The sequence below is a fragment of the Urocitellus parryii genome, chromosome 3, assembly GCF_045843805.1.
Source record: "Urocitellus parryii isolate mUroPar1 chromosome 3, mUroPar1.hap1, whole genome shotgun sequence".
Lineage (NCBI taxonomy): Eukaryota > Metazoa > Chordata > Mammalia > Rodentia > Sciuridae > Urocitellus > Urocitellus parryii.
In genome coordinates this window covers 119,906,936-119,929,918 of record NC_135533.1, presented here as the reverse complement: position 1 = coordinate 119,929,918, position 22,983 = coordinate 119,906,936, and the positions used below count along the sequence as shown (strand labels likewise).

General features: G+C 38.8%; 1 protein-coding gene, 1 pseudogene and 1 gene segment (V, D, J or C); all 3 read right to left on the bottom strand.

The window, feature by feature from the left end:
• Positions 1-2,769: 2,769 nt before the first annotated feature.
• On the bottom strand, positions 2,770-3,268 carry LOC113177164 (immunoglobulin lambda variable 9-49 pseudogene; annotated as a pseudogene).
• A 5,592-nt stretch (positions 3,269-8,860) lies between these two features.
• Positions 8,861-16,861, bottom strand: LOC113177170 (coatomer subunit zeta-2-like). Its single transcript, XM_077796823.1, has 3 exons — positions 16,844-16,861; positions 8,961-9,317; positions 8,861-8,908 (listed from the first exon to the last, which is right to left on the bottom strand). The coding sequence occupies exons 1-3, from the start codon at positions 16,859-16,861 to the stop codon at positions 8,861-8,863; spliced, it is 423 nt and encodes a 140-aa protein (XP_077652949.1).
• Positions 16,862-21,582: 4,721 nt separating this feature from the next.
• On the bottom strand, positions 21,583-22,105 carry LOC113177172 (immunoglobulin lambda variable 9-49-like). The segment is given in 2 exon segments: positions 21,583-21,908; positions 22,031-22,105. Coding segments are annotated over 2 exon segments (372 nt in total).
• Positions 22,106-22,983: the final 878 nt, after the last annotated feature.

Genomic DNA, 22,983 nt, shown 5'->3' with positions numbered 1-22,983 from the left:
AACGCAGTTCCTAGTGGATAAGATACAGTGAGTATCGTGTCACAGTGAATTATTCTCATGTGGCTGACACCACCCTGACCATGCTCATCCCGAGCTCCTAGAGCCCACTTCTGACTGCTGAGGGCCCTTTGCCTCTCAGAGGTCATTAGCACTGAACATTTCCACTGTCCATAACCTCTCATCATTGTATACCTCCCAGTGTCCTGATCACCTGAGTCTATGTAGAGTTCCTTGGTAATTTTTCTCCACCTCTTTTCTTCTTTCTCTTTTCTTCTTATATACACAGTATTCAGTGGGACATTTTACATACATGTTATGATAAAAGCATTTTTCTGCCTAAATAAACTCCTGTAGATTCTTTTCTATATCAAGATAAAATAAATATGTATTTTCATATTCAAAATCTCTTTGAGCCTCTTCCCAGCCATCCTATCTCAACTCCTCCTATACCCTGAACACAACCACAAGTAGATTCTATTTGCAAAGAGGATTCTTATTTCTGGGCTGTAGGGTCTCTTTGTTTCCAAGTCCTTCTGCTCCTTCTGCCCTACTCCACTATCTTCACTTATGACTAGGCTCCAGATCATCTATTAGATAAGTCCTTACCACCATGAGGATAAACATTTGCTTTCATGGTATAGCATATAAGGCAATTTCGAAACCCCAAATTTTAACCACCTTTGCCAATATTTCCATAAGTAAAATTTAAACAGAGAAATTTATAGCAGAGGATAAGGATACAATTCCACCCATTATTTTCATATTTGATTGGCTATAAAATTATATCTTGATGTAATTATTGCATATTTTATCATAATTTTCTTTATTTAATATTCTAACTTTGAATGAGAAGAGTATCACTTTGATTATAATCATTTATCCAGAATCAACAATTAATACAGATTCTAATGCATTTAAATACAACATTGACTTTAATCATGAACAACTCTTGAGAAGTGTCTCACCAGAGATCCTGAAGGACTGTTTCATAAGGTAGTTTAACTTGAAAATTTTGTTAAGAAGCTATTTCTTCTTCAGGTAAGTGGTTTAAACATCACATTCAACCTCCCTGAGTTATACCAGATAATAATGTTTATGATCTAAAATTGACTTTCCAGCTCAAAACTCTACCTTTTTGCCATTATCCTGATAAAATTTTATTGCCTTATGGATTTCTATAAGTCCTGATTTTTTGGGTAAAACTAAGAGATAATGAAAACATTAAATTTAACATATGACTCTATGTCTGGGCACAAATTAACATATAAATATTCTCTAATACCTGGCCTCTTCTTATAGGGACAAAGAAGGCCAGATGTTAGAAAATTCTACCCTAAAAGCAAGACTAAGGGGCCTCTCCTTGCCATCTTTCCCATCTTCATTCCATCCTGGTGGAACTTCTCAGGCCTGGGACCATGACAGAAATTCAGAGCAAGAATCATGTCCTGTCATGTGTAGCCAAATGTTCTTTAATTAGAGAGAGAGAGAGAGAGAGTGTGTGGTGTGTATATGAAGAGTTAACATTGTGGAAGGAAAAGTCTGGCTTTTATCCTGGCCCCTGGTGGGTAACCTCCTCATCTTAGGAATTTCCTTAGGGACCACAGCTGACTTTATACTCAGGAGATAATTCATGTTCTGTCCCCAGATAGGTTAAGAAAGGAGAATGACCATATTAGAAAGACCAAGTAGATGACTACACATTTGGAGCTTTGAGTGCATTCTGTTGGAAGAATCTCCTCATCTTCATGGAGTTGAGGGGGCTGGATATTGAGTTTACTTCAACAGAATTATGTTGATGTGTTTAAGGCATAAACACCCATCAACTACTCTGAATTCTCATTTGCTTAGTGATCGTCTGTGCTGGGTAATCCTTTAAAAAAATACTATCAGCAGAGTGAGGCATCTTCAGCAAAATGATGCTTCAAGTTTATAAACTCCCTGAAGTGTCCTCTATGTCTCTTTAACTGACTTGATATGATTTGCATTATTTATAAAAAGATTGTAATCTTCTAAAGAATAGAGCTTTCATTTTGTTCTATAACTAATTGTTATGAATCTTCAGACCTGAGATGTTCATGCAAAGTCAGTATTAACCTGTGAGATCTTTCCTTGATCCAGGTAGTTAGCAAAATAAACCCATCACAGAGTCATTTTACCTGAACTGTATGAATAGCAATGGGGCAACTCCCAAAGCTGCCTCAGCTACAGAGAACTCTCAGAATCTCCTTCCTGAGGGTTGCTTCAGTTTTTTCTGTTTTTACCTCTGTCTCTGTCTAACAAGAATGAATACCCTGAGAGATATGTTCACATGTAAGTGGTGGAAGGTGGTAAAGTGGGTGAAGCCCAGGTGGACCCTCTGTGCACATGTTACCCCATTTGTCAGGGTTAAGATCTGGAATTTCAAGGGAAATATTCTATCCAATCACTGTGTGGAATATTCACAATTGTTGAATGTGGATGAAAGTAACAAGAAGATGGTGACAAAAGGACCGTATGATATACACATCTGTAAACAGACTTACAATCTCTAAAATAAAATTACACCAGTAGACTCATGACTGGGAACAAATACACATCTGAATACAAACTCGATATTTCAAACACTGCTGAGATCATATTTGTATAAGGGGATATTTAATATGAAATAAATTTATAAAATATCTTGGAAGGTAGAAATTTTAATCAAGGTCAGGAGGCTTCTTCTGTCCTGTGAGTCAGGACACTGGGAAGTGAAATATAACAGGGCCCATCAGCCTGATGGTTTTTGTCTTACTTCCCCTCTGCCTGTGTCACTGTGCCATAGTCTGCCCCACAGTAGTAGACATTCTCATCCTCTTCCTGGATGTTCTGGATGGTCAGGTATCGATCCAGGCCAGAGCCTGAGCCTGAGAAGCGATCAGGAATCCCATCCCCCTTGGATCCCACGATGCCACTAGTGCCCACTCGCATCACAAACCTGGGGCTCTTCCCTGGGCTTTGCTGGTACCAGGCCACCCAGTAACTATTGTAGCCAATGCTCAGGGTGCAGGTGAGTTTGGCTGTTTGTCCCAGGGGGGCAGATGCAGAGGGTGGCTGAGTCAGCACAAGTTGGGAGAGGGACCCTGTAAACACAGATACATCACAGTGGAAGTCAGAGCCAGGCTGCATGTGTTTGGGGATTTGAGCCCATGAGGATAGACTCAGGATAGGGGTCTGCCATGGGACACAGAGGTCTGTCCCTACCTGGGCAGTGAGTGAGCATCATAAGAAGGAGAAGCTTCCCGACCATGTTGAACCCTGTTTTCTGAGTTCCCAAGCTGTTGTGGGCTGTGCTCAGCCTTTCTTATCTCTCTCCACTGAATTTAAGGTGGAGCAGCTCATGCAAATGTGCCTCCACCCACTGACTCTCACTGTCTGTACTTCTGGCTTGGAATGATGCAAGACAGAGTCTGGAGTATGAAGATACTTTTATTTGCGTGATGGGCAGAACCTGGGAGGAAGCAGGTGCTGGGGATACCAGAAGAACACAGTTGCTTGAGCTAACATTAGTGACAGAAGGTTCACCTCCTCTGTTCACCCCTCTTCAGATATGAGTTCCTCTGGGACATCTCCATATGTGAGCATATTTTATGGGCCCCAAGAAAGTGTTCCATGATGTCCCCTGAGGATTACATATGAAAGTTTATTCTCCTTTAATTTCTGACTCTCCAATTTTACCTTTTCATTTGAATCCTAGAAATATTGATGGAGATTTTTTTTGTGTCAAGCACTGTGCCCAGATCAATATTACTATTGTATGCAGACTCTTTATGCTTTAGGGGCCTATTGTTTCTAAGGAAAACTCAACTGGACTCAATAAGCAAATATAAAAGTGCCATGAAACAGAAGAGTGGAGCTGGACATTTTTACTGCTTGGGGTTATAGAGGAAAACATACTCAGAGGGATGTAATTAATCTTTTGTTCGTATTCTATAATCATGTCCATTTTTCCAGGGTGGAAGTTGGCTGAGCTTGGTAAGACATTAGCCCAAAGGCACATCATCACCCCAAGTTCCAGAGTTTAGATGACTCCGATCAAATGGATTATATTTACCCATAAATCTGGGCCATTTGGCTAAGGGGAAAATTGGTGGACATCTATAATTATGAATGATTATAAATTAGAATGAACCAACACAAATTACTTATCTTACATTTGCAAAGGTCAATGAATCTCATGGTGACATGGATCTCAGTGGACTAACCTCAGCATGTTGGCAAGGCTGTGCTATTTTCTGGAGATATCAGGGGAGAAACCATCTTCTTGCTTTTTTCTCCTAGGGGTCACTTACATTCCTTGACTGATGGCCACCTCCTCCATTTCAAAATCAGAGACAATGAATGGAGACCTTCTCACATACACCACTTTGACTTGTTCTTCTAATTTTCTTTTCTTCTTTTAAGGATGCTCATGATCCCATTGTTTTCAGGTAGATTATAGGATTATATCCTAATCTTAATGTGAGCTAAGTAGTAACATCAATTCTGTGTATAACTTATTATTACTTTATCATACATCCTAACATGTTCATAGACTCCAGGGATTAGGCTGTGAACATCTTTTTGGTCCATAATCTGCCAACCACATTGCACTTGGCAAGGGAACTTTAACCATTTATGCACACTTATTGAAAACATAATAAGACATCACCAAAAAATGCACAAGCAATTGAAGTTTGGAGTTTGTTGTGCATTTTCATTATTCATGTATGATTCTTTATAGCTCATTGGGTAATTTATAATGGTATATAGTTTATAGTATGATTTTATTATAATGTATATCAGAAAGCCTCTAATGATGTCCTCTAAACATAAACCATAAATTTTGTTATTCTGGTTTTGTGAGTTTTTAGCACCAAATATAACACAGAGTGTAGGTTCCTTTTTTTTTTTTTTGGCTGCTCACTTCCCTGTGGTTTAATAGCATTGACTGAATCTTAAAAGATACTCCTTGGGATTAATGGTCCTAATTGAACAGTTGTGTGGACAGTTCTACAGCGCCCTCTGGTGTTTCTAGAGCACATACCTTCTTTTAGTCCAGGGATCTGAGAGTCCAACTTGTTTTTGCAGCTCTGCAGGTCACTGAGTCTATTCACACATGGATGGTTTGAGTGGTAGACTGCAACACACTCTCTGAAATTACTGTCATTTAATTTACATAGTCTTGCATATACATACATAGATGTCAATTAAAAATGTTAGTGCTCTTAAGGAAGATTCTATAAAATTTGTACCTTCATTACAATTTATAAATACACACGCCTTTTAAGTGTTCACCTAATGTGAATTAATAAGTCCAACAATTCCCATATAAATTTATTCATGTTTGGATCTTTGGTATTTATCCAATTTAGTTATTTCAATATTTGATAAAGTAAAGGAAGTACTATGTATAAAATGAATGGGATATATGGTTTGCCGCTGCCATGGCATGTTGTATAAGAATCCAGTCCAGATTGGAACATATCTTCTCTAGAAATCTCTTATTTCCTTCCTTTATCCACTAGACCCAGTGTAGAATGCCTGTTCTGTGGACACCGAGCTCACAAGAACACAGTTGCTTGATCTCACATTAGTGACAAACTAATGTTTGTCACTAATTAGTCTCAATCATTTTTCATGACTTTTCCCACTGAAATCCTTGTGGGATTGTGGATTGAGGGGTTAAATATTAGAGTTTTTTGGTTCAAATGGTAGATTTTTCAGCTCTGAATATAACATCTTGTTGATGAATAGCTCATTATCTCTTATTTAATTTAAATGTTTTAGATGTTCAAATAACTCACCCTGCTCTGCAGTACATTTGCTTATGGGGACTCTACCACCATCCACCTGCTCCTGTAGTTTCTTTGCAGAGCACCTGGAGCCACAGCACATTCTTCCTTCTGGCTCCACATTCACCCATTTGATCCAGCCAACCCTCAGGGATCAAGTCCATGTTTCTTTCCTATTCTCTACAACCTAAAGTAATGTTTCTTATTTAACATGTCCCCTCCCTCCCTCTTCACTTTTCTTCCCTCTTTCCCTCCATCCCTTTCTTCCTTTCTTCCCTCCTCATTTCCATCCTTCCTTCTTTCCTTCCTTTCTTTTTTTCTCCCTTCCTTTCTTTTACTGAGGTCTGGAGGATAGAACTTAGGGTCTCCCATGCTAGACAAGTGCTCTGTCACTGAGCTGCATCACCAGCCATGTATTAGTTCCTCTTGAATCAACACAGAACCCCAATCCAACATGTGCAAACCACAGCAATCATGGTTATTGCCTCAGATCTGTCTCTTCCTTAGATATCTACTCAGGTGAACTTGCATACTCATTCTACAAACACATGTTGAATATGTACTCTCTGCCATACTGGGTTCTGGGCTCTGTATATATAGCAGTGACAAAACTGAAAAAAAAAATCCTGTTTTCTTTTATTTATTTATTTATTTTAGTTCTCGGCAGACACAACATCTCTGTATGTGGTGCTGAGGATCGAACCTGGGCCGCACGCATGCCAGGCGAGCGCGCTACTGCTTGAGCCACATCCCCAGCTCCAAAAAAAAAATCCTGTTTTCAATGAGTTTAATTTCTAGAGGGGTAACAGGGTGAAGAGAGCAACAGAAAAATGTTCTGACATGACTGAATCCAAATTAAACATACTCACCTTTGGCAGCTAGAGCTCACTCCTGACTGCTGAAAGCACCTCCCTTCCTTCAGGAGATGGACAATGAACATCCTCCCACTTTGTCCATGGCTTTCCCTCAGCCTCCTCCCCCCTGTTTCTGAAAGCAGATGCCCAACACTGCTCTGTTGCAGTCTCTCCTTGTTTCTTGTCACAAGTTGTCTTGAGGATGTATAAAAAGACAATTAAGTGACAATATAAAGTGTTAGCAACTTATTGAAGATGATGTAAAATAATATCCATTTATTGATAAATAATTTAGAAGAAGTACACATACTTGATTCTTCACCTATTCAGCATCAATAGTTGGATTCCTACTATAAAATGTAAAATGATATGTACCCTGAAGTATATTTTAATATAGTTTAATTATAATATAATAAAATCATATTATAATATAATTATACTATATTATATTATAATGTATCATATCATATAATATGTAATCATAATTATAATGTATTTGTATTATATAATCATAATTATATAATTATATATTATTATATAATACATCATAATTATATAATTATATAATATAATTATAATATATAATATATTATAATTATGATAATATAATATAATTATATAATTATAGTTATATAATTATATAATATATAATACAATTATAATATGATATAATTAAACTATATTAAATAGTTTAATTTTAATCAATCAATTTTGTTTTATTTATTTATTTTTATTGATTTTTTATATATGACAACAGAATGCATTAAAATTCATATTAGACATATGGAGCACAAATTTTTCATGTCTCTGGTTGTATACAAAGTATATTCACACCAATTCATGTCTTCATACATGTACTTTGGATAATGATGTTCATCACATTCCACTATCATTTCTAACCTTCCCCTCCCACCCTCTGCCCTATCTAGAGTTTGTCTATTCCTTCCATGGTCCCCCTACCTGGCCCATTATGATCAGTCTCCTTATATCAGAGAAAACATTCAGCATTTGTTTTTTTGGAATTGGCTACTTCACTTAGCATTATCTTCTCTAGCTCCATCCATTTACCTGCAAATGCCATGATTTTATTCTCTTTTATTGCTGAGTAATATTCCATTGTGTGTATATGCCACATTTTTTTTATCCATTCATCTATTGAAGGGCATCTAGGTTGGTTCCACAGTTTAGCTATTGTGAATTGTGCTGCTATAAACATTGATGTAGTTGTGTCTCTGTAGTATGCTGTTTTTAAGTCCTTTGAGTATAGACCAAGGAGAGAGATAGCTGGGTCAAATGGTGATGCCATTTCCAATTTTCCAAGAAATCTCCATACTGCTTTCCATATTGGATGCACCAATTTGTAGTCCCACCAGCAGTGTATGAGTGTACCTTCTTTCCTCCATTCTCTCCAACACTTATTGTTGTTTGTCTTCATAATAGCTGCCATTCTGACATGAGTAGTTTTGATTTGCATCTCTCTAATTGCTAGAAATGATAAACATGTTTTCATATATTTGTTGACTGATGATATATCCTTTCCTGAGAAGTGTCTTTTCAGGTCTTTGGCCCATTTATTATTTTTTTGGTGTTTAGCTCTTTGAGTTCTTTATATACCCTAGAGATTAGTGCTCTATCTGATGTGTGAGGGGTAAAAATTTGCTCCCAAGATGTAGGTTCACTATTCACCTCACAGATTGTTTTTTTTTGTTCTTTAATTTTTTTTAAAATTTTTTAGTTGTAGTTGGACACAATACTTTATTTAATATATTTATTTTTTATGTGGTGCTAAGGATCAAACCCAGGGCCTCACACGTGCTAGGTGAGCACTGTACTGCTGAGCCACAACACTAGCCCCCACAGATTGTTTGTTTTGCTGAGACAAAACTTTTTAGTTTGAATTCATCCCATTTATTGATTCTTTTATTTTCAGAAGACAAAGCAGATTTATTATATCTCTCTGATTCCAAAAGTCTAGGAGAAGTTCTGAGCAAAGCAGCTCATCTGGTTCCCATGGCCCAAGGGCAGGCCAGGGCGCTGAGAAGGGGTAATCAAGCAGGGGCCAACCCTTTGCTTCTCAGAATCCCTTGCCCAATTCCTCAAGGGTCAGTTCTGAGGGAGGCCTGGGAAGGCCAAAGGGTTTCTTCTGCCCCTTGAGCTTTTGCTAGGAATGGGGAAATGGTTGCTTTGGGGAAGGAAGCCTTGAATCCACAGCCTTCATTTCAGTAACAACCATTTAATTTGTTCCTTGGCAGACTGGAGAACCTGGGTCACACTCTGTTCATTTTGCTGGGCTGTCATCTGCCCTAAAATTCACTTTCTGGATTACTTGCTGAGGGTCACTCTCCAGAATCACACTGCCATCCACAATCTCACCCAGCACCAAGAAGGCTCCATCCATGTTCTCCAGCAACCAGCGCTTCTCCACATTCTCGTTCTCATGGGATGAGCCCACCACATACAGGAAGAGGTCAATGCTGCTCTTGTAGACGATGGTCATGCCCCGGGAAAATGCGATCTCACTCTCAGTCCTACTGGTCTTGTTGAAGACATTTTTCTCAAAAACCATCTGCTCCTTCATGGATGGGAATGTGTCATCATAATACGTGGCCAGAAGCTGTGGCTCATCATTATCTAGGATGAAAACAGCCTTGATGGTGTAGAGGGAAGGTTTCTGTAACTGCAGCCCCGAGGGCTCCCTGGCTCCAGTGGGCGGTGTCAGGCACCCGGCCTGGGAAGCCCCGACTCTCTCCCCGGGTGCGGATGTGGCCAGGCCTCAGGCCACTGCCTCCATTTATTGATTCTTGATTTTAATTCTTGCACTATAGGAGTCTTATTTAGGAAGCTGAGGCCTAACCCCACATGATGGAGATTAGGGCCTACTTTTTCTTCTGTTCCGTAGAGGGTCTCTGGTTTAATTCCTGGGTCCTTGATACACTTTGAGTTGAGTTTTGTGCATGGTGAGAGATAGGAGTTAAATTTCATTTGACGGATTTCTAGTTTTCCCAGCACCATTTGTTGAAGAGGTTATCTTTTCTTCAACGTATATTTTTTGGCACCTGTGTCTAATATAAGATAACCATAGTTATGTGGGTTAGTCTCTGTGTCTCTATTCTATACCATTGGTCTACCAGTCTGTTTTGGTGCCAATACCATTCTGTTTTTGATACTATTGCTCTGTACTATAGTTTAAGGTCTGGTATAATGATGCCACATGCTTCACTCTTCCTGCTAAGGATTGCTTTAGCTATTCTGGGTCTCATATTTTTCCAGATGAATTTCATGATTGCCTTTTCTATTTCTATGAGGAATACCATTAGGATTTTGATCAGAATGGCATTAAATCTGAATAGTGCTTTTGATAGTATGATCATTTTTATAATATTAATTCTGCCTATCCAAGAGCAAAGTAGATCTTTCCATCTTCTAAGGTCTTCTTTGATTTCTTTTTTTAGGGTTCTGTAGTTTTCATTGTATAGACCTTTCATCTCTCTCATTGATTCCCAAATCTTTTATTTATTTTTTTGAGACTATTGTAAATGTTTTCCTCATTTACCCTTCAAAGGATTTGTCACTGATATACAAAAATGCCTTCAATTTATGGGTGTCGATTTTATATTCTGTTCTTTGCTGAATTTATTTACTAATTCTTGAAGTTTTCTGGTGGAACTTTTGGTCTTCTAGGTATAGAAACATATCATCAGCAAATAGTGCAATTTAAGTTCTTTTTTACCTATGTGTATTCCTTTAATTTCTTTGGTCTGTCTAATTGCTCTGGCCAGTATTTCAAGAATTATGTTAAATAGAAGTGGTAAAAGAGGGCATTCCTGTCTTGTTCCAGTTTTTAGAGGGACTGCCTTCAATTTTTCTCCATTTAGAATGTTGTTGGCCTGGGGCTTAGCATAGATAGCCTTTACAATGTTGAGATATGTTCCTGGCATCCCTAATTTTTCTAGTGTTTTGAACATGAAGGCATGTTGGATTTTTTCAAATGTTTTTTCTGAGTCTATTGAGATGGTTATATGATTCTTATCTTTGAATTGATGTGATGAAGTACATTATTGATTTCTGTGTGTTGAACCAACCTTGTATCCCTGAGTTGAACCCTACTTGATCATGGTGTACTATCTTTTTGATATGTTTTTATATTCAATTTGCAAGGATTTTATTGAGAATTTTTGCATCTAAGTTTATTAGAGGTATTGGTCTGAAGTTTTCTTTCTTTGATTTGTTTTTGCCTGGTTTTGGAATCAAGGTGATATTGGTCTCATAGAATGAGTTTGGAAATGCTCCCTGTTTTTCTATTTTCTGAAATAAATTGAAGAGTAATGGTATTAGTTCTTCTTTAAAGGTCTTGTAGAACTCAGCTGTGTAACCATCTTAGTCCTTGGCTTTTCTTGGTTGGTAGTCTTCTGATGGCATCTTCTATTTCATCACTTGATATTGGTGTGTTTAAATTGTGTACCTCATCCTGATTCAATGTGGGAAAATTATATGACCCTAGAAATTTGTCAATGCCTTCTATATTTTCTATTTTATTGAAGTATAAGTTTTTGAAATAATTTCTAATTATCCTCTGTACTCTTGTAGTGCTTGTTGTGATGTTACCTTTTCATCACATATATTAGTAATTTGAGTTTTCTTTCTCTTTTTCTCTGTTAGCATAGCTAAGATTCTGTCAATTTTATTTATTGTTTCAAAGAACTAACTTTTTGTTTTGACAATTTTTTCAATTATTTCTTTTGTTTCAATTTCATTGATTTCAGCTCTAATTTTAATTATTTCCTGCCTCCTACTGCTTTTGTGGTTTATTTGTTCCTTTTTTCCTAGGGCTTTGAGATATAATATTAGGTCATTTATTTGTTGACTTTTTCTTCTTTAAAGGAAGGAACACGAACACCATGCAATGAACTTTGAGTACTGCTTTCATAGTGTCCCAGAGATTTTCATATGTTGTATCTATCTTCTCATTTACCTCTAAGAATTTTTAAATCTCTTCCTTGATGTGTTTTGTGACCCGTTGTTCATTCAATAGCATAATTTTTAGTCTCCAGGTGTTGGAGTAATTTTTATTTTTTTTTGTCATTGATTTCTAATTTCATTTGATTATGATCTGATAAAATGCAGGGTGGTATCTCTACTTTCTTGTATTTTCTAAGAGTTGCTTTGTGGCATATTGTATGGTCTATTTTAGAGAAGGATCCATTTGCTGCTGAGAAGAAAGTGTATTTGCTTGATGAAGGATGAAATATTCTATACATGTCAGTTAAGTCTAAGTTATTGATTGTGTTATTGAGATCTATAGTTTCTTTATTCAACTTTTGTTTGGAAGATCTATCCAGTGGTGAGAGAGATGTGTTAAAGTCACCCCAGATTATTTTGTTGTGGTCAATTTGGCTCTTGAACTTGAGAAGAATTTGTTTGATTACATAGCTGCTTAATTTTGGGGGGGCAAATATATTTATGATTGTCACGTTTTGTTGGTGTATGGTTCCCTTGAGCAGTATAAAATGTCCTTCTTTATCCCTTTTAATTAACTTTGGCTTTAAGTCTACTTTATTTGATATGAGAATGGAAACCCCTGATTGCTTCTGCAGTTCATACGAATGGTATGATTTTTCCCAGCCTCACCTTCAGTCTGTGTATGTCTTTTTCTATCAGATGAGTCTCCTGGAGGCAGCAATTTTTAATCCAATCTGCTAGTCTATGTCTTTTGATTGGTGAGTTTAAGCCATTAACATTTAGGGTTATTATCGAGACATGGTTTCTATTCCCAGGTATATTTGTTTATTTTTGTTATTTAATTTGACTTGTTTTCTTCTTTGTTTAGTTTTTCCTTTGGTGCAATACCTCTCTATGCTGATTTTCATTGTTGTTTTTTTGTTTCTTTTTTATGAAATATTTTGCCAAGGATGTTTTGTAGTGCTGGTTTTCTAGCTCTAATTCTTTTAACTTTTGTTTATCATGGAAAGTTTTTATTTCATCATCAAATTTAAAGCTTATTTTTTCTGGATTCAAGATTTTTGGTTGGCATTCATTTCTTTCAGAGCTTGATATAGTTCATTCCAGGTTCTTCTAGCTTTTAGGGTTTATGTTGAAAAATCTGCAGTTATCCTACTTGGTTTCCCCCTTTATGTAATCTGATTCCTTTCTCTCCTTATTTTGTATGTTAGCGTTTTCATTATAATATGCCTTGGTGTGGACCTGTTGTGATTTTGTACATTTGGTGTCCTGTAGGCTTTTTGAATTCGGTTTTCCAATTCATTCTTTTTTAAAAAAAAATTTTATATTATTTCATTGAATAGATTGTTCATTCCTTTGGTTTGGACCTCTATGCCTTTCTCTATCCCAATAACTTTTAAATCTGGTCTTTTTTATGCTATCCCATATTTCTTGAGTGTTCTGCTCAAAGTTTCTTACCATTTTCATTGTGTGGTCTACATTATTTTCAAGATTATATATTTTGTCTTCATTGTCTGAGGTCCTGTCTTCCAAGTGATCCAATCTGTTGGAGATGCTTTCTTTTGAGCTTTTATTGTTTCTTTCATTTCAATAATTTCTGTTTTTTTTTAAGAACCTCTATCTCCCTGTTGAGGTGATCTTTTGCTTCCTATATTTGTTTATGCTCCTTGTTGAAATTTTCTTTTGCTGCTTGTATGTGCTCTCTTATATCTTCCTTCAGTTCACAGAACATTTTAATCATGTACATCTTGGAGTCCTTGTCTGTCATTTCTTCTGGTGTTGTTGTCATGAATTCTAAAAATGTGGTATCTTGATTTGTTGGGGGCACTTTCTTCCCTTGTCTTTGCATGTCCCTTCTAGTTTTTTGGTCCAGGGTGTTATTGTTTTTACCCTATAGTTTTGTAGTGCTTTTTTAGGTTCCAAAACCTCTTCTTTGTAGGGAAGAACAATGTTAACAGATCTCAATATAAACAATATACCATGTATAAAGAATTAATTGCTATTAAGATGCTTACAGTTTGGTCACAAGTACAGAAATGTTGGATTTGATTATCATCTGTAATATAATCAGTAAGTTTGTAAAAGCGTTTACAGTTTCTGATGGTGGACAAAGAACTGAGCATGAGTCGTAGGATTATATGTTGAGGATGCAGGTTATGAAGATATAGAAGTTAATATATCTTAGGAAGAGTGAAAGAGAAATCTTATGGAGAGAATTAGTAGAAAGAGAATAGACAAGAAGTAGTTTTGGGTAGATAAGTATGTGGAAAGATAGTGGAGTACATTAAACAAACACAGTTTCATAGTTGTATGAATATCAAACACATTTAGAAAAATAAAGGATGTTAAAATAGTAAAGATTGGAGGTAAAAAAATAAAAGAAGAGGGCTGGGGATGTGGCTCAAGCGGTAGCGCGCTCGCCTGGTATGCGTGCGACCCGGGTTCGATCCTCAGCACCACATACCAACAAAGATGTTGTGTCCGCCGAGAACTAAAAAATAAATATTAAAAAAAAAATTCTCTCTCTCTCTCTCTCCTCTCTCACTCTCTCTTTAAAAAAAAAATAAAAGAAGAAAACAAAACCATATACAACACATCTATGTTATATTATTTAAATGTCTCAGTCTTCAAAATCCCAATTTATGCAAAGTTCTTTGTTTCACATATGTTGGGGATATGAGGCCAGGAGAATAGAGGGAGAGAAGAAAAAAGAAAAAAAATTTCTTAAATGAAGAAACCAGGATTGTTGCTAGTTTTAGAGATCTGTATCTTTTCTACTTCCCTTCTCATCCAATAGGTGGGGTTGTCTGTTGTTAACTGGTATCTCTGCCCTCAGGACAGTGAAGGTAACCTGGAAGTGAGGAGGGGCACCCAAAAATCCCTGCAGGGAGACTGCACCTCAAGGATCTCTTTTTGGGTCTACTCATATGACTTGAGCACCTGGTCCTATCTGTCTATCATGCCTGAAGATTTCCTAGTTCCTTATCTCTCTGTTAGTCTCCAAACTTTTGCCCTGTTTCCCTCTCCCTTAGCAGTTCCCAATTGAGGGACCTCTTTCCCCAGAGCTCCCATGTGTGTTCACCCTGGTCGCACTGCACATCAGTCCCACTGAGAGCTGTTTTGTGTCAGGAAGCTCCTGTGCTGGGTTTCTTTCACTGGGGATAGGGGGGAGTTGGAAACTAGGTGCCTGTCCAGCTGGAGTTCCAATCTGGGAGCTGCCCCCACCAAATATGGAGAGGAAGGTAAGCCAAGATGAAGGTGGTTCACTTCCAGATCTGGGGTGTCGGGTGGAGTGGGAGAAGCTAGGAAATGGCATTGTTCTGAGGGTAGGTAGCAGCTGAGTGACCTGTTTTGGAGTGGAGCGATGTCTGGGAGTTCTGCAGTGGTGCTAATAGGTGATCTTGCTAAGGCACTTGTAAGCCTTGCATTGGCTAAAATTTCAGGTGTTGGCTGTCAGGAGCTGGGAGTCCTACTGGAATGCTGAGGCCCAGAGCCCTTCATGGGGGCACAGCACTGGTGATTTCTACTTGAGAACAGATGTATACAGGTCCTCTATCACTCTCAGAGATGCAATGTTCCCACTGGGTGAGATCTGGGTCATGGAGCAACACAGAATGCTGCCTCCCTCTGGTCCACCATCTTGGATTTTGAGGTCTAAATAGTTTAATTCAATATAATAGTTTTAGTATTTCAACAACTGACTGAAGCACAAGAGAATAGGTGGGTTATAATTACTATGCCCTTCCCATGCCATATTGTACAGAATGAATTCCAGTCCAGTACATATTTTTTTCTGGCCATCAATTTTCCTTCCTTTAAGCACTTCATTTACTGCAGAAGCAGCTCTTCATTTGCACCAAGCCCCAAAGTCCTTCTTTTGGCATGCAAATATTCTCACATCAGAATTATTTGTGGGATTGTTCATTGAGGTCTTGAATGTTGCAGTTTGGGGGAGTTCCCTGATAGATTTTTGTTGAGAGCCACAGCTGAAGGGGCCCCAGCGGACTTCCAGCTGCCAGCTGATGATTGGCTCATACTGCCCCCAGCAACCTTCCAGCTGCCAGCTGATTGGCTCCTCTGTGGTGATGCTCATTGGGCTGTTTCCCTGCCCTTTCAGACCACAGAGTTGCTCATTGGGGGACATTTTTGATCTGCCCACGTGACCCAGCCAATCAGCCTCAAGAGCAGGAGGAGTGAGGGGGTTGAGAGGCTTGTGGGAAGCCGGTGGTGGCAGTTGGGCTCTGAGGGAATTCCTGAAGAGCTCCTTGGTGTGGTGTGTGTGTTCTAAAACTAAAGTTCGTTCCTGCTTGATAAGTGGCTCGTGAATTGTGCCCAGCCAGACTGTGGCATTTGGTGGCCTGCACGGGGAACGACTGAGGGTAAGTGATATGGTAAATTGTTTGCCCCTGAGGGCAGGGCAAGAGGATGGGTAGCCATTTTAAGATTCTTCTTTATTTTTGTTTCACTTTTGTTTTAAGTTGTCTGTCCCTGGAGATGTGTAAGATGGAAGAAAAACCACTCACATCTGAGGAAAAACTATTTACATCTGAGGAACAGATAGAGAGAAAGGACGGATGGACATTTCAGGAGGATAGAAAGGCTATTATAATGTTTTTCGTTGTTCCATTTTTGTTTCATTCTGTTTCAGTTTTGTTTGGCATCATCTTGTTGGGTTGTATTATAGTAGAAATATGGGATCAGAAATTAGTATAAAACAAACCGAAAGACTGTTAAGTAAATTTTTAGAGGAAGGAGGCATCTCAGTAAAATCAAGAACAGTCAGGGAATACGTTGATACAATACAAAAATATAGCCCATGGCTTTTTAAGGAGAAGTTGTTAAATGTATCACAATGGAACCATCATGGTGAAGATTTAAGGGAAAAGGAAAAGAAAAACCCAGGAACTCTGCCAGTTGGCACATTGCCGTTGTGGGCATTGGTATCTTTGTTGCTTAGTCCAAAGCCTTCAGTTCAGACAATGGTAGAGGAAGGAGAAGACATATTGTTTCAAGTAAAAGAGAAGGTCTCTCAAGTTAGTCAGAGGAAAAAATTTAAGTAAAAGAGAAGGTCTCTCGAGCTAGTCAGACAGAGGAAAAAAATTCAAGTAAAAGAGAAGGTCTCTCGAGCTAGTCAGACAGAGGAAGAAAGTTTAGAGCAGAAAAAGCCATCAGGGGAAAAGTTACAACAGGAGACTGCTACTAACACCTTTCTATCACCAGAGGGCGCAAGTGTCCAACCAACAGCACCACCTCCATATGCTGGGAGGTCCCCAACCCCCATAGCTGATAGATGGGATCCTGAGACAGGACCTCAAATATTAACATGCCCTGTATTTGAGCACGCAGGAGAGCAGCAAATTCACCATGCTTTAGATTTCAAACAGTGAAGCAGCTAAAAGAGGCTGTAACAACCTATGGTCCTCAAACACCCCTCACTGTAAGCATGGTTGAATCCATTACCAACTTGAACATGATGCCAGCAGATTGGGCTAGTATGTGTAAAGCTGTGCTAAATGGAGGACAATACCTGTTATGGAAGGTTGCCAATAAGGAATTTTGCAAGGAGACAGCTAGGCGAAATGCCGCAGTCTGGCTGGGCATAATTCACGAGCCACTTATTAAGCAGAAAAGAACTTTATTTTTAGAACACACACACCGCACCACACAAGCTCTTCAGGAATTCCCTCAGAGTCCAACTACCACCACCGGCTTCCCACAAGCCTCTCAACCCCCTCACTCCTCCTGCTCTTGAGGCTGAATGGCTGGGTCGTGTGGACAAAGCCAAAAAAAGTCCCCCAATGAGCAGCTCCATGGTCTAAAAGGGCAGGGAAACATCACAATGAGCATCACTGCAGAGGAGCCAATCAGCTGGCAGCTGGAAGTTTGCTGGGGCTGCTGTGAGCCAATCATCAGCTGGCAGCTGGAAGTTTGCTGGTGCCGCTGTGAGCCAATCATCAGCTGGCAGCTGGAAGTTTGCTAGAGCCCCTTCGGCTGTGGCTCTCAACAGATTTTGACCTTTGGATTTGACATTTTGTTAATGAACATCCCACCAGGTCCTAGTTAATATAAATGTTGCTAGATATTCATACAACTCACTCTGCTCTGCAATGCATTTGCACATGGACTCCACCTTCCGTGCTCAGAATTTTTACCTCTATCCACCTGCTCCTATGGTTTCTTTACTCAGGACCTGGAGAACAATCTTGTGCTTCTGTACTATCTTCACAAGGACCCAAGTTCATCCTACAGTTCAACTTCCCCTCACTCAAGGCCATTTTTCTTACCTCTTGCTTAACCTAAAGTCAAATTTCTCATTTGACCCTTTGTCCTGAATCAATTAGTTTTTTAACTTTAAATGTCTGAAAATGAGCATCAATCATGATCTTTGCCTAAGTCCTTCTTTTCTCTCTGGGTTTTCTCCTCTGGTGAATTTAAAAGGTCAATCTGGATCCTGATGCAGTTTTTAATTTCTGTCAGGCTGCATTCTGGGGTCTGTATATACAGAAGTGCCAAAGCAAAACAAAATTTCTATTTTGAACAAACATATTTCCAAGTAGAGAAACACACAGTGAGCAGAGTCCCAGTGACTTGTCCTCATGTGGCTGATATCACCAGACCACGCTCACCCCGAGCATTTGGAGCCCACTTCTGACTCTGAGGGCCCATTTTCTCCCACAGGACATCAGCACAGAACATCTCCAGGTACTGTCCATAAGCTTTGCTCACGGGTAACTCCCTGTCATGCTCCAGGTGTCCTGCCCACCTAAGTCATGCAGAGATCCTGGCTAACTGTTCTCTACTTTCTTTCTTCTTTATCATCTCTCTCTCTCTCTCTCTCTCTCTCTCTCTCTCTCTCTCTTTCTCTCTCTCTCTTTTTAAAAAATTATATACAGAGTATAAAGAAGTATATTTCCTTTACATGTGTATAATAAAAGCATTTTTCTACCTAAATAAACTCCTGTAGATTCTTTTCTATATCAAGATAAAATAAACATTAATTTCCCATTTAAAATCTCATTGCTTTTCTTCCCAGCCACCCTACCTCAAATCCTCCTTCTGTACCCTGAACAAAACCACTAGTAGATTCTATTTGCAAAGAGGATTCTTATTCCTACACCACAGGGTCACATTGTCTCTGAGTCCTTCTGGTCCTTCTGCCCCTACCTCACTATCTTTACTGATGACCAAGCTCCACATCATCTACTAGAGAAGTCTTTACCACCATGAGTTGGGTGGTCTTTAGCTTTCATGATAATACTCTATGAGGAAATTTCTAAATCTAAAACTTTAACTAGTTTTTTTCAATATTTCCCTAACTAAAATTTAAACATTGAAATTCACAGCAAAAAATATGGGGAGGTTTCCACATATTCTTTTCATATTCAATTGAGTGTAAAAATTTACACTTGATGTGACTATTGCATATTTTATCATCTTCTTTATCTATTTAATATTCTAATATTGAAAGAGAAGAGTATTACTTTGATTATGACAGTTACCAGAATCAACAATATAGATTTTAATGTATTTGAATACAATATTCATTATATCATGAATAAAGTTGAGAAATGTCTCATCAGAGATCCTGAAGGACTATTTATTAGGAGAGATTAACTTAAAAATTTTGATAGGGAAAGTTAGTTCTTCTTAGGAAAAAGAATTAAACATCACAGTCCATCTCCTTGGGTTATACCAGATGGCAAAATACCTAATCAAAAATTGACTTTCTAGCTGAAAACTCCAGATTTTTGCCATTAACCAGATAAAATTTATTGTCTTATGAATTTCTGTAAGACCTCATTTCTTTGTATAGGAATAAAAGTTTATGAGGAAATTAAATTAAACATATGACTCAATGTCTGAGTACAAATGAACACATGCATATTTGTTCACTCCTGGTCTCCTCTGAGCAGTGATAGAGGGGCCTCTCCTTGCTATCTTGCCATCTTCCTTCCATGCTGGTGAATCTTCTCAGACCTGGGATCATGACAGCCATTTGGAGGAAGGGTCATGTCCTGTCATGTGTAGCCAAATGTGCTTTAATTAGAGAGAGAGTATGTGTGCACAAAGAGGGAACATTTTGGAAGTTGACGTCTGGCCTTTGTCCTGGCCCCTGGTGGGTAACCTGCTCATCTTAGGAATTTCCTCAGGGACCACAGCTGACTTTATGCTTAGGAAGTGATTCATGGTCTGTCCCCAGATAGGTTAAGAAAGGAGAAGGACCATACTAGAAAGACCAAATAGATGACTATACATTTGGAGCTTTGAGTGCATTATATCAGAACAATCTCCTCATCTTCATGGAGTTGATGGATCTGGATGTTGAGTTTATTCCAACAGAATTATGTTGATGTGTTTAAAGAATAAAGACCCCAAAGGTACTCTGGATTCTTATTTCCTGAGTGATCATATGTGCTGGGTAATACAATCTAAAACTATCAGCAGAACAAGGCATCCTGAGTATAAGGATGCTTCAAATCTATGAACTTCCTGAAGTGGCGTTCACTGTCTCCTTACTGATTTGATATGATTTGAATTATTTATAATAGGTCTGTAATCTTCTAAAGTAGAGAACTTTCATTTTTTTTTTCTGTGACAAAGTAGTATGAATCTGCAAACCTGAGGAGTTCATGGGAACTCCTAATGTTGAGGTGAATTGACACTAAAGGTAGTTTGTCTTAAGCAATGTCAGTATTAACCTGTGCGATCTGCCCTGGATCTGGGTAATTAGTAACATAAACACATCACAGAATGATTTTACCTGCATGTGAATAAATTCATTGTATGGATAGAAAAGGGGCAAATCTCAAAGGTACCTCAGTTATAGCGAAGACTCAAATCCACATCCTGGGTGTTGCACAGGTTCTCTATGTTTCTGGCACTGTGTCTCTCTCCAATAGTCACAAACAGCCCCCCTGAGATCTCTGTGTATATGTCAGTGTTGGAATGAGGCAAGGTGGGTGAAGCCCAGGAGGAGCATGCATGCAAATGTTACTCCATGTCGGGGTGGGTCTATACCCAAAGGACTTAAAAACAGCATACTATAGGGACACAGCCACATCAATATTTATAGCAGCACAATTCACAATAGCTAAATTGTGGAACTAACCTAAATGCTTTTCAGTATATTAAAAAAATAAAATGAAAAAATGTGGCTTATATACACAGTGGAATATTACTCAGCAATAAAAGAAAAAAATCATGGCATTTGCAGGTGAAAGGATATAGTTGGAGAAGATAATTCTAAGTGAAGTTGACCAATCCCCCAAAATCAAATGGTGAATATTTTCTGTGATACAAGGTGACTGACTCATAGTTGGGAGAGAGAGGGAGGATGGGAGGAATTGGTGAACTCTAGATAGGACAGAGGGGTGGGAGGGAAAGGGAGGGAGCAAGGGGTTAGCAATGATGGAGAAATGTGATGTACATCATTATCCAAAGTACATGTATAAAGATATGGATTATTGTGAATATACTTTTTATACAAATAGAGATGTGAAAAGTCATTCTATATGTGTAATAAGAATTGTGATGCATTCTGCTGTCATGTATTTAAAAAATAAAATCAATTAAAAAAATTGGAACCAAAATAAATCCCATCACAGTGAGGAATATTCCTCATTGCTGAATATAGACAAAAGTAACACAAAATAGTGACAAAAGGGCTGTATGATGAACACATCTGAAAAAAGCTTTACAATCTCCAAAATAAATTTTTGTCAGCAGACTCATGATTGAGAAGAAACAAACATGTCCTAATACACTCAGTGTTTCAAACACTTCTAAAAACATGTTTGGATGTTGGGAATAATTAATGTGAATTAAATTTGTAAAATATCTGGGATGGCAGAAATTATTATTCAGGGTCAGGAGGCTCCTTATGAACTGTGAGTCAGGACACTGGAAAGTGATGTATGACAGGGCCCATCAGTCTGGTGGTTTTTGTCTTACTTCCCCTCTGCCTGTGTCACTGTGAGTTACACATAACTGCTCCCACTGCCTTGGTCTGTCCCACAGTAGTAGACACTCTCATCCTCTTCCTGGATGTTCTGGATGGTCAGGTACCGATCCAGGCCAGAGCCTGAGCCTGAGAAGCGATCAGGAATCCCATCCCCCTTGGATCCAACCATGCCACTAGTGCCCACTCGCATCACAAACCTGGGGCTCTTCCCTGGGCTTTGCTGGTACCAGGCCACCTTGTAATCACTGTAGCCACTGCTCAGGGTGCAGGTGAGTTTGGCTGTTTGTCCCAGGGAGGCAGATGCAGAGGGTGGCTGAGTCAGCACAGGTTGGGAGAGGGACCCTGTAAACACAGACACATCATAGTGAAAGTTAGGGCCTGGGTGCATGTGTTTGGGGATCTGAGCCCATGAGGAATAGACCCAGGATAGAAGTCTGCCATGGGGCATAGAGGTCTGTCCCTACCTGGGCAGTAAGTTAGCATCATAAGAAGGATAAAAGTCCCAACCATGTTGGACAGTTTCTTGAGTCCTGAACTGGTGTGGGCTGCCTCCAGCCTTTCTTATCCCTCCCCACTGTCTTTAAGGTGGAGCAGCTTATGCAAATATGCCTCCACCCACTACCCCTCACTGGCTGCACTTCTTCTGGGCCTGGAATGATGCAAGACCAGGTCTGGAGGGTGCTGATGTTTTTATTTGCGTGATGGGAAGAACCTGGGAGGAAGCAGGTGCTGGGGCTCTGCAGAAGAGCATAGTTGCTGAGTTCACCTTAGTGACACAGGATTCATTCCTCTGCCCACCCCTGTTGAGATGAAGTTTAGAATTCTCTTGGGTAGTGACTCTGCCTTTTTACCTTTTCATTTGAATCTTAGAAATACTGGTGCAGATATTTCTGTGTCCAGTACTGTGCTCAGATCAATCTCACTACTAAAGTGATATTGATATGGTAATTTGGCTGTTTATTTTTTCCACCCAAAATTTACTAAGTATCAATCATTGAATTGAAAAGTGCCATGAAAAAGAGCATGGAGCTGAACATTCTCACTGTTTGAGATCATTTAGGAAAATTAACTCAGAGAATCATAATAAATCTTTCTTTCATGTCCTCTCATTATGTCCATATTTCCAGGATGTAAGTTCATTGAGTTGGTTAAGTCACTTCACCTAAGACCAACCCCAACACCCCAAGTTAGAGTTTACATAAACCTGATCAAATGAATGACTTTTCTCCAAATTCTGGTCCATTGGGCTGTGGGGGAAAATTGGGGATATATATCTATAATTGAAATGACTATAAGATAGGAGGCATGAACCAACAAAAATTATTTACTTTATATTAACTTTACTTTAGAGTGACAGGGATCTCACTGGGATAACTTCAGGGTGGTGCTAGGGTTATGCTACTTTCTGGAGACTCCA